The sequence below is a fragment of the Pezoporus flaviventris genome, unplaced genomic scaffold, assembly GCF_033815535.1.
Source record: "Pezoporus flaviventris isolate CSIRO_AGI_PZ_B2104156 unplaced genomic scaffold, CSIRO_AGI_Pfla_v1 ptg000025l, whole genome shotgun sequence".
Lineage (NCBI taxonomy): Eukaryota > Metazoa > Chordata > Aves > Psittaciformes > Psittacidae > Pezoporus > Pezoporus flaviventris.
Window position 1 is genome coordinate 10,455,264 of NW_026892573.1, and position 17,180 is coordinate 10,472,443.

General features: G+C 39.2%; 1 protein-coding gene across 2 annotated transcripts in view; it reads left to right on the forward strand.

Moving 5' to 3' along the window:
* TRPC4 (transient receptor potential cation channel subfamily C member 4) overlaps nucleotides 1-17,180 on the forward strand; it is a 140,687-nt gene that overhangs the window by 112,525 nt on the left and 10,982 nt on the right. For both annotated transcript variants that reach the window (XM_061457471.1, XM_061457469.1), the window contains 4 exons: nucleotides 4,945-5,084; nucleotides 10,566-10,879; nucleotides 13,114-13,309; nucleotides 14,910-15,104. In XM_061457471.1, the coding sequence (XP_061313455.1) occupies nucleotides 4,945-5,084; nucleotides 10,566-10,879; nucleotides 13,114-13,309; nucleotides 14,910-15,104 (845 nt within the window). The remainder of the gene's footprint in view (nucleotides 1-4,944; nucleotides 5,085-10,565; nucleotides 10,880-13,113; nucleotides 13,310-14,909; nucleotides 15,105-17,180) is intronic.

A 17,180-nucleotide genomic window follows, 5' to 3' on the forward strand; every position in this document is an offset into this window, starting at 1 on the left:
TTTTAGTTCCTTTCTTGCATCATGCACACTGGACTTCAGTCAAATGTTTCCATTGATCAGCTTGCATGTATAATAGGTCACAGTGCTATATGAAACCTCTCCTGTCATTCCCAGGGTTTTATGTGGTCTGTGGGCTTCCTGCCCTGAATTTATATCTATTTCATCCCATTAAAGCCACAGGGTGCTTAATGAAATTTGTTTTTATCATCTCGTGCCCATGCTGTTGTTTCTCTTTTACTGCTCCATTATCTAGTTATAAACAATGCAACAAATGCTTGAAAGCCTTACCTTCAGCTTTTCAGGTTAAGTCCTTGATTAATGAGATGGAAGAGGTGCATAAGGTTGATGATTTCATTTTAAGTGGCAATAAATGATAACAGCAGGGTAACGGGGAATGGGTAGGTGAGGGTATAAGAGGCAGGTGTGAAATCTATCTTGTATGAAGAGGTAGAAAGGACACAGTTGGAGCAAAAAGACAACCAGTATATAGCAAAGATTATCCAGCTAAAACAGTGAAATCTGCTCTGAATGGATTTATCTCAGTTAAATACAGGCATCTTGAAGTTAGATATCTTGTTTAATTCAACCTGATCCTCCATGGCTCGCTTTTCAGTCAGAAGAATTCATGTGAAGAATGACCCATCTGCAGGTATCAGGAGTATTGCCTTGGAGATGTTTGTTTTCTCCTAGGAAATCTGGATCTTTGGGCAATGAACTTATTCCCAGCCTTATTGCTTAAAGGCTCTTGCTTTTAGATCTACCCCTTGTATTTAGCTGGTTCCTTTTAGCAGTTTTTTTCCCCGACACCTATGTGCAGGCTGGTGATATTCCCCCTGCTTTGTTGAGAAGTCTTTTTTCTTGCTGCTGGGCATGTAGCTCTGACATGAGCTCTGTCCCCATGTGATAGTATTGCTGCTTTTGCACATTAATAAGCAGGCAATGCCTGGAGTCTAGATTTCTTTCCTACCTGTAACAATGCACCTACTAGGCAGTCTTGTCACTGCATGTCTTCTCCTCTTCCATCATGTCAGGTCACATTTTATAATTGCCCAGAAGACTCCTTAGATAATAAAGTCAGGTTGTGTCCAGCTATCCATAAGTCTTCTAAATAGAAAAGGGAGGTGTGCAACATCACACAGACAATGCTGCATTGATCTCTGGATGTTGGCTTTCAATTAGCACCCTCCCCCCCCCCACCCCCCTTCCCCCCCCCAGCATAGATCTTCCTAGCCTTTTCCTTATTCTTCCAATGAATGTAACAGAACAAAATTGGGATATTGTATCAGACCCTGTGACAATAAGAGCTGACTGACTTTCCTCCCAACTGACCTGACCCAACCTGCTTGCAAAAAGATGTTGTTATGATCTAAAACAAGATTTCAAGATCTCTGTCGATATGACTATAAATTAAACAGCACAACTGGGAATCCCTGAGGTTTGTTGCTCAGAATAGCTCTATCATGTAAGCTCACCAGGCCTTAGAGGAGTCTTCAGCTTTGCTGAACCTGAAAGGCTCCAGGATTTCAGAGTACACTTTTCTAAGAAAATCATTCAGGCACACTTGGGAGGATTTACAGAACTCAAGAAATCCCAGTTCTTCCAGCATTCATTGCTCCCTCAGTATACCTCCCTATAGAGACCCGGTACCTGCAAGAGCTGACCTTGGTGCTCATCATCTCAGGGTGAGATTGCCCTGAAGTTCTGAATCAAGCCTTAGAACTTGGTACCTTCAAAGTTTTGCCTTAAATAGGGCATGTTTGGGAAGCTCTACTGTGCATACATGGACCGTGTGTCTGACACAAATGTAGCACCCATCAGTCCACCTAGGTTCCCATTCTCCAAAGTCCTGTTAAGATCTCAGTAACTGTATTTATATATCTGGAGTTTGCACTTAGATGCTTTATCTGGCAAAAAAAGACTAAACTATCACATAACCATTGCAGCCAAGAAAATGTATGATTTCCAGTTTTCCATTATCATTTGCTTGAAAGGAACAAGCCCTGCATAAGGATGAACATCAAAGATGTCCTGAACAAAGAAAAAAAAATAGAACCACTGTTATTCCAATATCAAAGTATACTCAGAACTTTCAGCTGCCACATGACTTCAGTGTTGCTGGTAGTTTGGATTAGTTCTCTTTCTAACTCAAAATGATCAAATTTACAATAGCCATATAATCTCTTCCACTGTTCTATAATAGGTCAGTATTTCTCTGTTAACATCAACTTTACAATTCCATTTCATTTTCCGAAGCCCAGGAAGTGCTTGGAAAAACAGCCTGGCTTTTCACTCACAGACAAATAAAAACAGATGAAATGCAGAAGCATTAGTCAGTGTTTCTTTTTCAATCTGTACATAATTTTATTATATTTTAAGCAATGCTATCAAAGCATATAATGCTGAGCAACACTATTGCAGGGAACAGCCCTGTTGCAGTTGTGTCAGCTCACATCTTTGGCTGGCTGTGAATCATGGAATGTCTTGGCAGAAGAGTTTAATGAACCTACAGCCTCCCACTTAAGTATTCATCTTATTAATCATCCCAAGCTATTTCTGCTCTGTTTTTAAAGCATGTTTCAAAGGAAATGCTTGTGATGAATTACAAAAGAGTTTATTTAATTCTATGAATGCGTGTATTTCTCTCTCTAAAGCCTTTTTATATGGAGTCCTATCAATGCAACTGTCTGCTTTCTGTGCCATAGAAGTCTTCCCAGTGTCAAGATCCTGGGGCTACATCTGTATTATAAAATAAAAAAGAGCAAGGGACTGTTCTCTAACACAGAGGCTTAGAGGCCATATCTGTCTTACAGAGAGTTGGTCTCCTCTGAGCCTGGGGCCAGGTCTCCTCAGGCTCCTCAGGCTCCTGTGGCATGATGCTGATTTTTATTTAACATTCTGCAGGTGGAACAGGCATGATTTAGAGCAGTCTCTGAAATATGAGTGGTATATTGCAGCCCACAAAACATCTGCTTTGATGACCTGATGATGCTTAACATGTTATGTCTAAAAATTAGTGGAAGAGCAAGCAGGGGTATTTGCAAGCACGTACTGAATGCTTCAGGTTCGAGGGAACTGTGGAGGAAGGGGCAACCTTCCCTGCTGTCATCATATTCATACTGTGTGTTGGGAGTGACCAACTCTTTGAAGAGTAAGTGGTTAAGCCATTTAACAGGCTGAAATAGGCTGGCAGTTAGGAGTCTGCTGGTAGCCCTGTGAAGGTATGTTCCCTTTGTGATGGCACTTGGGCAGTTAACAGCAGCAGTAGAGATTGTGGATATAGACCCTTGTCATGTAGTAATGTTCAACTGTTTTCTCAGGATGACTCATCACAATTGATTGCACCTTGAAAAGAAATGTTAGCTTTTTAACAGAGATATATTTTGTATATTGGTTTTATCAGGTAGCCTAAAGATAGAGTTGTAATCAGCCTTGTCCTTTCTTAGAATGTGTTCCCCCAGCTCTGCAGAATGCTGAAATAGTGGTGGTGGCACGGCTGGAAATTAACTCTATGAAAATAAATGTTGCTGGATCAATCAGATGATCCAGATACTCTTGAGGCTTGTGGTCATTGATGATGACATGCAGAAACAAGATGGAAATATGTGGCTGAGGTTTAAGGGGAGAAAGTAGTGAGGAAGGGAACCTTTCCTTTTGAAAGCAGTCAGGAGACAGAAAGGCTCAAGCCAAAATATTTCAAAATGAAATTGTACTCCTCCCATCTATCCCCCTCCTACCTTCCAAATGACTTAATAAACTACCTGGCACAACAAAAATAGACCAGAAATCACTTGTTAGGTATCATGTTTGAGAGAAGATGTAAGTTTTCCTTGCAGTCATCTAAAAGACCATTGAGACAACATGTATAAGGTTCAAGGTGAAATTAGGCCCTTGAACCTTAGAGTTATGCAGGACTCTATATATAGTCTCCTGCAGGAAATTTTTTCAGTATTTTCCAAATGAACATGTGATAAGCAGATGGAGAAAAACCGTCTTGAATTAGCTGTTCTCAACATCTATATCTGAGAGATTGCTCCCTTTTGTGGTGAATTTTGTTCCTTTAATGGGGACAAAAGTAAGAAATTCCTTTAAGAAAATAATGAACTGTGAAAAATTGAAAGTTCTATTAGTATTTTTATCAAAAGAGCTCTATAGATAATAATGTAAATTATGCATTTAAATGTTCCATATTGGTTTAGTGTACTATATTATACAATAATGTGACGTATCTTCTTCAGAGATGTTTTAATGTTTATAGCATTAGAGCATCTCCACACAGTTGTTTCTAGAGCTGTTATACCAAGTTCATGTCTGACAACTTGCAAAACTTCCCATTGGTATTTAATATTTCTGTATCACTTTGTGTCCAGCGCAATGCATGCTCTGCACACCTGAAAAGTTTCCATTCTTTCATATCCCAAAGGAAGGAATCAAGAAAAAATATTCTACTGCAGAAACTACTCTTTCCTATGCAAAAGGGAGACTTCAGTTCAGCATTGGCAATAACATTAGAAATTCTCTTACTTACTGTGTGTGTTCTAACTGAAATAAATTAGTGTGCTGGATTGACTCCTGCAGTCATAAACTTTCTAGTTAATGATATATGTCAGCAGATAATCAAGGACAAAGTTGTCTGGTTTTAAGACCCTTTTTTACTTATTAAGATAAGTGTAATGGGGAAAAGATTGACTAAAGCCAAAGAAATTGCCCTTGTATAAGCAGATGATTTATTTTTCTTTTTTTTTTAATTTTGCCTGCCAAATTAATTCCAGAAAAATTAATGGGAAGATAAAATTTCATCTTTCTAGATGAGTAATTTAGAGCACTTCTCCACCTTCCCTTTATAATTAATGTAAGAAGAATCAATCCATTGTGAAGTAAGTGTCTAGAATAGTCACAGGCTTTTTTATTGAATATTCATGCTTAATGACTTACGTTCCCTTTCAGGTTTTATTTGGGGTGAAATTAAACAAATGTGGGATGGTGGACTACAGGACTACATTCATGATTGGTGGAACCTTATGGATTTTGTAATGAACTCCTTGTACTTAGCAACAATCTCCTTGAAAATTGTCGCATTTTCAAAGGTAAAGTATTTTTAAAAAAATGGCAAAATATTTAAGATAAATGAAATTAGGCTTCTTCAAACTTTCTTCTGTATTTCAATGTTCTCAGCCTTAGAAATGACAAGAAGCTAGACTAGGATAAGAGCAAGCAAAACATTGTGATTTATACTTCCTTATTCTTGGATGAGGCAGTCTTTTGTTATTTGATCCTGAACATTCATACTGTAATTTTCTTGGAAAAGGATAATCACTGGTAATATTTAATAACTTTTGCACAAAAATATGTTTTGTGTTAGTTTTTCTTCGTTTTCAATAAGAAATTATTGCGCCTAACAGAATTTTATATACCATGCAGAACTTCCAGACAGGGCTACAAGAAAAATATTTATCCAAAATTAGGTGGAAAAAAAAAAAGAAAGAAAAAAGGTGAAGAGTAATATTTTAACTTTGTTTTGAAAATTCATGATAAATGCAACATGAAAAAGTAAAGCTGAATGGGATAAAATGGTCACTTAAGGCTGGGTATGTTCATTTTCCCATCCTTTTCATGGACTTTTTGTTAATAGTTATATTCCCGCTGTTTGACTTGACTTATACTACAGGAAAAAAGCCCTCCTTTCAAAGCCATGGAACATGATAAATGCTCCATCCCTGGCAGTGTTCAAGGTCAGGTTGGACAGAGCCTTGGGTGACATGGTTTACTATGTGATGTCCCTGCCCGTGGCAGGGGTTTGGAACTAGATGATCTTAAAGTCCTTTCCAACCTTAGCTATTCTATGATTATATGTTGCATTTTGTATGTATTCAACATGAATCCATTACATGATAGAAATTCCTCAGAAAATAAAATATATTAATCAAAAAATGGTCTAAAGTGCAAGGAAGCCCTATCTGAAAGGAAATGAAAGCACTTGTTGACATCTGTCATGGAGCTCTTGTCACATTCAAGTAAAGAAAACAAGCCCATTTTTACTGGCCACTGTGGTCAGCATTATATTTCAGATGTTTTAAGTTCCCTACTACCAGCTACCCTGTATGCATGGAAGGGGAGTCTCTCCTCTGCCAAGATCCTTTCAGCTAGGAATAGGAGACAGCCGTCAAGTAGCTTGTTAGAGCTCCTTCTACTCAAACAGCAGCTGTTCCTCCTGCAGCCCTGCCATAAGTATAGAGGAACAAAGGAACCTCTAATTTATATCATCTTGTGTATTTACAAGCTTCCACATGTCAGTTGATCAGGGGCAGGGATGAGCAAAGGCCTGTGATCTGTTGATACACCATTCTCCTCGTGTGACAAGAGTTTTGGCACAATGGCTCTATAGCTGCAAACCTTTGGGAGTCTTCTCAATGAAATTTGGAGCTGTTGTCTGAAAGAGTGAGGTGCCTGAAAGTATGAGGAGAGCTGTGACTTAAAGCTGATGAAATGCTTTTTTACGCACAAGGATGCCTTGTCATAAAGTAACTGGAAAATAATAATTTCTCTGTCCCATGTAACAAAGCAAGTAGTTCAGTGAAAATGCATGTTTCCAAAGCATTAGAGATGGCCAATTATTCACTTTAGAATAATATTAATTAGAAGACATCCTTTCATCTTCCAGAAAGCTTCTGCTTAAGATAATCAAATTCCAAGGTGACAGTATCTGGGATAATGTGCATCCATTGCACTCTAATTTAGTGCCTGCATGCCAATCATAATGAATACAGTTCATAAAGCACTTTGGTTCTGCAGCTATTATTTTTTAGTGCATGTGCAACATTGCACCTAAATACTTTTCTGTTTCTTAAACAAAAAGAGCTTCAGTTGTGGTAGTCAGCTGAAACACATGATGTTGTAATTAACAGAATAATACAATCTAATTTAATACCCAGGCACATTTCCCTCAAATACGTGCAAAAGAGTTTCCCACCTCTATGACAGATGAGATTGAGAGGGTACCAAAAGTAACCAGTACATTTTGATTTAAATTTTTTATTTTAATTTACCTAACTTTTCAAGGTAGGTTTTTCTAAAATAAAGCTTTTTTGTGTTTATTAAATCCAGTATATAAGCCTAGTGCTTAAATAAATTCTATCTATGACAGCTCAAGCCACCTAAGAAAATATTTTAATTAACTCTCTTGAGTAAAATTATAAGAATCCCCTTATACTACTGTCCTGTGTGATACATGTTCCCAGAGGAAAATGTAATATTTATTGCCCATTCAAGGCTATCTGACTGAGATAGTAGTTAAGCAGATGTATATTATTTACAGCAGGTGACAGGACTGTGTAAGAATATCATTCCAGGATGAGAGAACTGCTAAGATAACTCAAAGTTATATGTTTCATTGCCAGTATTCAGATAAAATAAGTACATCTCATATTTTTCATAGAATCATAGAATGGGTTGGGTTGGAAGGGACCTTAAAAATCATCTCATTCCAACTCCCCTGCCACAGGCAGGGACATTTTCCACCAGGTTGCACAAAGCCCCATCCAATCTGACCTTGAACACTGCCAGGGATGGCATCTTTTCTGGACAGCCTGTTCCAGTGGTTCACCACCCTCATAAAAAAAAAAAAATAAATAAAATCTTTCTTATATCTAGTATGAATCTACCATCTTCTAGTTCAAAACCATTATTCCTCATCCTGTTGCAACACGCCCTGCTATAAAGTCTGTACTCATTTTTCCTATAAGCCCCCTTTGAGCGTTGAAAGGCTGCAATAAGGTCTCCTTGGGGCCTTTTTTCTCCAGGCTCAACAAGCCCAATTCTCATAGTGTTTCCTCATAGTAGAGATGTTCCAGCCATCTGATTATTTTTGTGGCCTTCCTCTGGCCCCACTCCAACAGGTCTTTTCTGTATTGAGTACTGCAGAGCTGGGTGCAGTACTCCACGTGGGATCTTATCAGAGCAAAGGGGCAGAACCACCTTCCTCAACCTGCAGGTCACACTTTTGATGCAGCCCAGGATGTCATTAGCTTTCTGGGCTGCAAGCACACATTGCCAGCTCCTGTCCAGTTTTTTTATCCACCAGTACCCCAAAAGTCCTTCTCCTTAGGGCTGTTCTCAATCCCTTCATCATCACCCAGCTTGTATCAATACCAGGGGTTGCCCTGACCCAAGTGCAGGACCCTGCACTTGGCATTGAACCTCATGATGTTCAAATGGGCCCACTTCTTGAGCTTTGCCAGGTCCCTCTGGATACCAGCTTGTTCCTTGACTGTGCCAACCATACTATTCAGCTTGGTGTCATCTGCAGACTTGCTCAGAGTGCACTCAGTCCCACTGTCTGTGTTCTTCATGAAGATTTTAAACAGTACTGGTCCCAGTGCAGACCACCACTTGCCACTGATCTCCATATGGACATTGAGCCATATATGTGACTGTCCAACTAATTACTCATCCACTGAACAGTCCACCCATCAAATCCATCTCTCCAGTTTAGAGAGAAGGATGTTGTGGGGGATGCATCAAATGCCTTACCAAATTCCAGGTAGATGACATCAGTAGCTGATATAGTAGTGGACAAGTAGCTGTTCCCACTGATGTAATCACTCCACCATACAAGGCCACTAGGTTGGTCAGGCAGGCCTTGCCCTTGGTAAAGCCTTGCTGACTGTCTTGAAACATCTCTCTGTCCTACATGTGCCTTAGCCTAGCTTCTAGGAGGATCTGTTCAATGATCTTCTGAGGCACAGAGGTAGGGCTGATAGGTCAGCAGTTCCCAGAGTCCCTTTCTTCCTGTCACCAGGGCCTTTACCTGACTGACTTTTCAGGTAACATGGGGAGTGGCCTCCCAACTAAATCAGGACTATAGTATGGATCTTGTCAGGTCCCATAAACTTATGTATGTCCAGGTTCCTCAGCTGGTCTCAAATCACTGAGCCATCACCTTCTTTGGAGGGTGAGTGCAGCAGAAGCTATGCTGTTTCATCTGGCCCAGATGAGTCATTTTCCTTACTACTGAGGGCATACTAGCAGCAATGATGGATGCATCTGAGTGGCCTACAATAGGTAAATACAGACTGCAGTATGGTCCTTCTTTAAAATCTACTTCATATTATAACATCCAATCATTTTAGATGACTTCATAGCATAGATTCTTTATTCTGATACATTCTGTAAAACAGATTAATGAGACTAAATAAATAATAACGAGTCTTCCACAGGAGTTAAGCCTCAGTTCAAAGTAACATCTAACGTCTTCAAGAAATTTTGGTAAAGCTGGAACAGTAAAGAGTCACAGTTCCAGGGATCAGACTCTTCAATAATGAGACACACAAGCAGTTTGCCATGGTTCATTAATAAATAGCCTTTTCATCATTGGTCCAGTGTTAGTGATTAAGTGATATACTTATTCCTTGATTAAATGTTTTCTTCCATCTTGCCAAGGTCGTGGGGGTTTCTATCCACCATTGTTGTACCTGGCCTGTTCCTCAAAGAAATAATTTATCAATTTTACAGCTGAAAGTTTCTATAATCCCAGGCACAGCTACAGGTTGGGCAGAGAAGAGATTCAGAGCAGCCCTGTGGAGAAGGACTTGGGGGTGTTGGTTGATGAGAAAATGAACATGAGCCGGCAGTGTGCGCTTGCAGCCTAGAAAGCCAACCGTATCCTGGGCTGCATTAAGAGGAGCATGACCAGCAGGTCGAAGGAGGTGATCCTGCCCCTCTACTCTGCTCTTGTGAGACCTCACCTGGAGTATTGTGTGCAGTTCTGGTGTCCTCAACATAAAAAGGACATGGAACTGTTGGAACAAGTCCAGAGAAGGGCCACGTGGATGATCAGGGGACTGGAGCACCTCCCGTATGAAGACAGGCTGAAGAAGTTGGGGCTGTTCAGCCTGGAGAAGAGAAGGTTGCATGGAGACCTCATAGCAGCCTTCCTGTATCTGAAAGGGGCCTATAGGGATGCTGGGGATGGACTCTTCATTAGGGACTGTAGTGATAGGACAAGGGGTAACGTGTTAAAACTTAAACAGGGGAAGTTTAGGTTGGATATAAGAAGGAAATTCTGTCCTGTTAGGGTGGTGAGGCACTGGAATGGGTTGCCCAGGGAGGTTGTGAATGCTCCATCCCTGGCAGTGTTCAAGGCCAGGTTGGACGAGGCCTTGGGTGATATGATTTAGCGTTAGGTGTCCCTGCCCACGGCAGGGGGGTTGGAACTAGATGATCTTAAGGTCCTTTCCAACCCTAACGATTCTATGATTCTATGATAATTATAAAACCCCAGGTGTTCAAAAACTGTTCCTTTTGCTTTGAGAGAGAATTATTAGAGTTGCATAAAACTAGAAACTGTAGACCATCCTGCAGGTAAAAATGAAAGACAAGTACATGAGTAGTGCCCATTTTTTTGTTTTGCTAAAATAAAAAAAAAAATGGTCTGAAGGCATGTTGCGTTCCAAAAGACATTAGTTTTATTGTGCTACCTGCAAATTAATTGAAGAGTTTGTAAAGAATCTGACATACTTGTTTATGCATAAAAATAGAGGAGTAATTTCTTCCCTTCTGCTTGTTTTCAGTATAGTGGGTTAGTTCCACGGGAGAGCTGGGACATGTGGCATCCAACCTTGGTGGCCGAGGCCCTGTTTGCAATTGCAAACATCTTTAGCTCCCTACGCTTGATCTCATTATTCACTGCAAATTCCCACCTGGGACCTCTGCAGATATCTTTAGGAAGAATGTTGCTGGACATTTTGAAGTTTCTCTTCATATACTGCCTTGTGCTGCTAGCTTTTGCAAATGGATTGAACCAGCTTTATTTCTACTATGAGACAAATGAACCTGGCAACTGCAAAGGAATACGATGTGAAAAGCAGAATAATGCATTTTCAACGTAAGTGGCTGATCCATTTCTATCCTCCCCTTCTGTCCTTAGTATTTTAATCACTCAGATGTTGTTTACGGGAGAGAGGCTGTCTGTTTCTATTGGTATTACAGTGGTGTCCTGACAGACACATCTAAAGTTACCCTAATATAAAAAAATAAATATTAGCATTAAATCAATCTGTAATGATGTTCATCCCATAGTACGGTGAAGTCTGTACAAATCATTATATCTCAAAACATAAAAAGATAAAATAAAGACAACAAGGAGATAATATGATATTAGGAAGTACATGTTTAGAATTAAGGGAAAAAGATCATCAGATCAGAGCTTGCTTATCCAGGCAGCTGTCACATTGCATTTCTGTGATGTCTACTGGTGGGCATTAAATAAGTTTGGTTGTCTAAAGCATGAAGATTCTTTGTAAATGTGATAAACTGAGGCAGGAAAAAACATTCAGTCCAGCCTTCTACTGAAACTGAGTCTATTCCATACAATCAAATACTGTATTCTAATTTCTTGTTAAAAGTCTATTTTTTTAATTTTTTTTTCACTTGAAAAACAGTTTTACTATCTATAGTTCCAAAACTCTACCAAATGAATAATAATACTCTATCTCATCTTTCAACTTTCAATCTGAATCAAAATCCTACTATAAATACCTGTTCCCTATTACTCCTATCAATCATATCTAGGCTGTTTTTAAAATATGTTTATTATCAATGGCTTCATTCTCAAAGTAAATAATTTTATAAAAATAGCACCTTTTACATCATCTTAATCAAGTCACTTTGCTCAGGCATGTGTATTTTGCATATTAATAACATCTTATGCAGTTCTAAACTTTGTGTGATCTAAACAGAAAGGCGTAAGGAAAATTTTTAGAGCTCCGTATTTATGGAAGCAATATTTGGAAAATAGTGGGGACTTACTGGCAGTAGTGACAGAAGATGATGTTAAGCAAACCATCCTGAATCTTTTCTGCAGAGTCTTTTCGGCAGCTGAGCAGGAGAGAATAGTGGTTGTTCAGTTTGTGCTCTGGCAAGTGGAAACCATACCAGAGACTCCAGAGGAGTACTTTGTCACTCATATACACTGTACTACAGGCACAGAGATACAGGACCTTGAGTTACTATAAGTAAAAGCATACTGCGCTCTCAGGTTTCTCTATGGGACAGCACTGTACTGGGTTGAGTGATAAAGTTCTGTTTCACAGATGATAGTGCTTGGTGGGAAAAGGATTTGAAGGGTTATTTTTGCCCAGTTCAGGACAGCAGGTCCCTGCATGCAGGACCACCCAGGGTGCTACAAGTCCCCGCAGTTCAGCATCCTCCCTTTTCCGGGTGCATGGGGACAGCACTGGTGGCCCACACGTCCTGTCCAAGTAACCTGCTCCTGTTGTCAGGGTGAAGGAGCAGGAGAGAGGCCATGGAGAAAACTCACTCCAATTAATACCAACCTATGGGACCAGGCAAGCAGAAAATTTTGCTCCAAACTTTTCATAAGGGTCTAACCAGAACCCACCCTTATGACACTGTAGTGTAGCTGACCATTGTATGAAAGTGAAATTATGTCAAACTGTCTAGTTTCAGAGGAATCTTTTTGAAGTTGGTTATTGTTATTTAGCTTCGTAGCTCTTGTCCCAAGCTTCTATAAGGAATATCGTATACTTTAGTTATAAAAGCACAAGTTTCATTTGAGCAGCACGTTTGTCTTTTTAATGCCTCCATTCTTGGGAAAACAAAACATATGCTAATGATAATAATATTCTTCTAATTATACAACTCCTTTTATCTCAGTGGCTCTCAACACAAACCAGAAAGTGCATAAACTGACAACACCAAGTATTTATGAGGATACTGTCATTGTTTAAACACAACCATTGAGTTACTTTGGGATCCTTATTTTACACTATACAGTCGAGGCAAAGGGTCAAAATGCTTTCAAAGGCAGGTTCTAAAATAAGATTTCTAAAACTATGTTATCCCTCAGAAGTTTGTACAAGATGAGACTTTCACTCGCAGGCTTATTTATAGATTCAGTATTGGATATCTAGAAGCTCAGATTTGAAACATTAAGCCATCATTTCCCTAGAAAGATATTCTGTATATGTTGCTTCTATTGTGATAAGTATCATTTATTTCAAGCAAGTCACAGACTTTTGTATGTTTGGGGAAAACCTGAACAATCTGAAAAGTACGTGTGTTGTTATACAACTAGTCCTTTTGGGTTTTGTTTTTCAGATTATTTGAAACGCTGCAGTCATTATTCTGGTCTATATTTGGACTCATCAATCTCTATGTGACCAATGTGAAAGCAAGGCATGAATTTACTGAATTTGTTGGGGCCACCATGTTTGGTACATATAATGTAATCTCCTTGGTTGTTCTACTCAACATGCTAATAGCCATGATGAATAATTCTTACCAACTAATTGCTGTAAGTTGTATCCTTAGATAATTTATAATACATACCTTCTCTCTGTTCCTACATCCTATTTTTCTAGCAATAAACCTTTTTTACAGACAGGGCATTGGGACAAATTCTCTGATTCATTCTAATTCCTTTGCTCTGTTTTGGGAGGACCCAGAAACCAGACCCCCATTAGATTGGGCAGAGGGGAATTTCTCCACAACTGTGAATGAGGAACAGGTGGCCCTGCTGCAGAAGCCAGTTTATGGGTTAAGGATGTCCTAAAGCTGCTGGCAAGTGACAGGAGCTGCTGCCCTGCTCAAGCTGTACTGAGAAAGAGACCCTGCCAAAGATTGTTCTGTCTCTGCTTTATTTTTAATGCATTATATGTATTAACCTTTAAAAGGCTGATTTTTTTTTTTTTTAATTTTCATACAGCATGAATATACAGATAATAGATATGGGATGTTTCTTGGACAATTCTGGGCCCATTAGCAATTCAAACAAAAGATCATGATCATTTTGCAGTCTTTCTGTTTTTCTCCTTCAACAAAACCTGTCTTCATCCTTACCAAAGCTACTGTGCTATTTTTATTTCTCAGCTGTCTATTAAGAAGGCTAATGAAAACAAACACTGATTCATCATACGGTAATTCTAATATAGTCATGCAGAAAGCAAACAAATGAAAGAAAGCTTCACAGTCATATATTTTTAAAATGCCCCCCCTTTTTTTTTTTCTAATCAGGAAATTACAAAAGAAATACTGACTACATGTGTTTATATAGTGCTAGCCGGCAAAGTCTGGTGCACAATATCACAACATACTAGGTCATCAAAACTAAGACTGCAGTTGAAATAGTTTTCCCACTACAACTTCTGAATTTTTTGTTTTGATTAATTAAAGATTAAAGGCCTATAGTTTAAGTTCTTGGTCACTATGGTTGTCATCCAAATACAATATTGTAAATTTAAACTTCTTGCTCAGCTGCTACATTTAGCAGTCTTTACATGGACTTTAGTTTTGGGTTTTTTTCAAACTTTTCAAAATTATACAATATTATATAGAATCCAAAAGAAATAAAATTTTAAAATAAAATTAAATTAAATTAAATTAAATTAAAATAAAATAAAATAAAATATATAACCCCCTCACAACCTAAATAGAATCTGAATATACAGATCTGAAGCAGAAGGAAAAGGAGATATTCAGCTCAACAGTTTTAAGTAGCCTCATGATTTGTTGGGTAAGCTATTTGAGAATTTCTGGGGCTGTCAGTTACTAAGAGAGTTTGTGAGATTTACACACTTGTTGAAGCTGCTACTCAGCAGAGTAATTAGAGTGATCTGTGTGTAATAATGATAAGCTGCTATTATAAAAAAAAACCATCTCTTTCAGAAATGTAGCATTTTTCTGCTTATAATTATCTTTTGTTTATTTAAAAGCCTGTAGCAATGAAATAAAAGTTAAAAGTGGATATATATTGTATGTATACTGAAGTAAAGTAGCTTAGCTTTGCTTTGTGTTAAAGACCTTCTGTCAAAAGAAGATTCCACTATTTTAACAAGAAAATCAATTTATTCAATTTTAACAAGAATCTGTGCTGGTGGTGTGTTTCCTGTGTGCAGGATCATGCAGACATTGAGTGGAAGTTTGCTCGAACAAAACTCTGGATGAGTTACTTCGAAGAAGGAGGAACTCTGCCCACTCCTTTTAATGTCATACCAAGCCCAAAGTCTCTGTGGTATCTGATCAAATGGTTATGGAGACACCTTTGTAAGAAAAAAATTAGAAGAAAACCAGAAAGTTTTGGAACAATAGGGGTAAGTCCTGTGCTTTACTCTGCCTACAGTACTCCTCTTTGTTATATAGGTGAGTCTTTCTCAGCTTTACAGACCATCCAAACTGTCAAATAACGTACATATGAGTTAGAGAATAATTCTAGTAGATAATGTTTATACCTTACATTCATGTAAATGTATTAGACTGAAAAAAAAAAATCATGTTTCTGTGCAATGACATAATGAACCATAGAATCAAGGATCATAGAATAGCTAGGGTTGGAAAGGACCTTAAGATCATCTAGTTCCAGCCCCCCTGCCATGGGCAGAGACACCTCACACTAAACCATATCACCCAAGGCTCTGTCCAACCTGGCCTTGAACACAACCAGTGATGGAGCATTCACAACTTCCCTGGGCAACCCATTCCAGTGCCTCACCACCCTTACAGCAAAGAACTTCTTTCTTATATCCAATCTAAACTTCCCCTGTTTAAGTTTTAACCCATCACCCCTTGTCCTGTCACTACAGTCCCTAATGAAGAGTCCCTCTCCAGCATCCCTATAGGCCCCCTTCAGATACTGGAAGGCTGCTATGAGGTCTCCACGCAGCCTTCTCTTCTGCAGGCTGAACAGCCCCAACTTTCTCCGCCTGTCTTCATACGGGAGGTGCTGCAGTCCCCTGATCATCCTCGTGGCCCTCTTCTGGACTTGTTCCAACAGTTCCATGTCCTTTTTATGTTGAGGACACCAGAACTGCACACAATACTCCAGGTGAGGTCTCACGAGAGCAGAGTAGAGGGGCAGGATCACCTCCTTTGACCTGCTGGTCATGCTCCTCTTAATGCAGCCCAAAGACTTTTCAGCTTCAGGATGATATTTCTGTATGGAGAAAGAAGGAGCAGGTGCCCAGTAAAGCAAATGGCTTGGGCTAAGAGAGAACCAGGTTAATACCCAGTAGATATTTAATTATTTACCCCAAGCACAGCAGTTCTGATATGAGAGATTTCCATCTCAAAGTCATTAAGATCCTGAAGGGGAAAGGTACTCTCTTGGAAGAACAGAAATATGTGATGTGAACCCCTAATTACTGAACTGGGTGTGGAGGACATAGGCAAGGAAGAGATGTGGGACATTTTTGGTTTATTTCTGTAGAGTAAATTTTAAAATAAAAATGTTGATGGAAGAAAATGGAAATCCTAAAGTATGTGACCCAATAGGGCTATATCCATAGCTAGTTTCTTACAGAATAGGCACTTAGCTGAAAGAATAGCTGAAACCCCTGTGAAGCAGAGGGCTCACCAGAAGAGCCATCACGGCAACAAGACTTCCAGGTGCCCAGAGAAAGTGAGTGGCTGTAGCTGACTAGGCATATTCAGTCCATACATCTGTGCAACTCATAAAACTTCAGCTAGCTCCTCAGGTATAACACAAGGCCCATTAGGGCTATCTGAATTTGGAACACTGTGATTTCTAGGCACAGTTATGTACCCAAGCTCCAAAATGAAATCAGATGTGGGTATGAAATATTTGCTCTGATTTCCATGAAAATCTTTTCATACCCATCAAAGTGTGGGAGCCATTATTTACTCCAGCAGTCAGGTGTACACACAGTTTGAGTAGATGTAAAACAGATGCTGCTCACTGGATTTTCCCCAGGAGGTTACGTCCTTGGAGAATGCATGGGCACATCACGGTGAACTCAGCTTGTCCTGGGGGAATGTGCTGTTTCCTGGTTTTGAAAAACTCATTCACCCACAGCTAAGTGTTGGTTTCCCAGAGCTTTTTCAATTGTCTGAAAAAACTACATTACAAATTGAATTTCGAATTTCTATGCCCTATGAACCAAAGGGAAATGAAGAGTTTCTTTGCCTTTTGTTCACAAATCTCAGTTGACAGCTCTCTGACTCCAGCTCACTGGAATATCCCCTGTAATAATGCTGACCTCACAGCTACAAGATAAGCTTTGTTGGGACCTACTTCATATTATTGAACTCCACATTGTGTACTCTGATTCCTTCCCTATGACCACTCCTGGGGAAAAAATAAAACAACACTGTAGGCTCAGTTTTGGGCTCATTTCCTTATATTTGCTATATGGATGTATGGATGCCGTGTT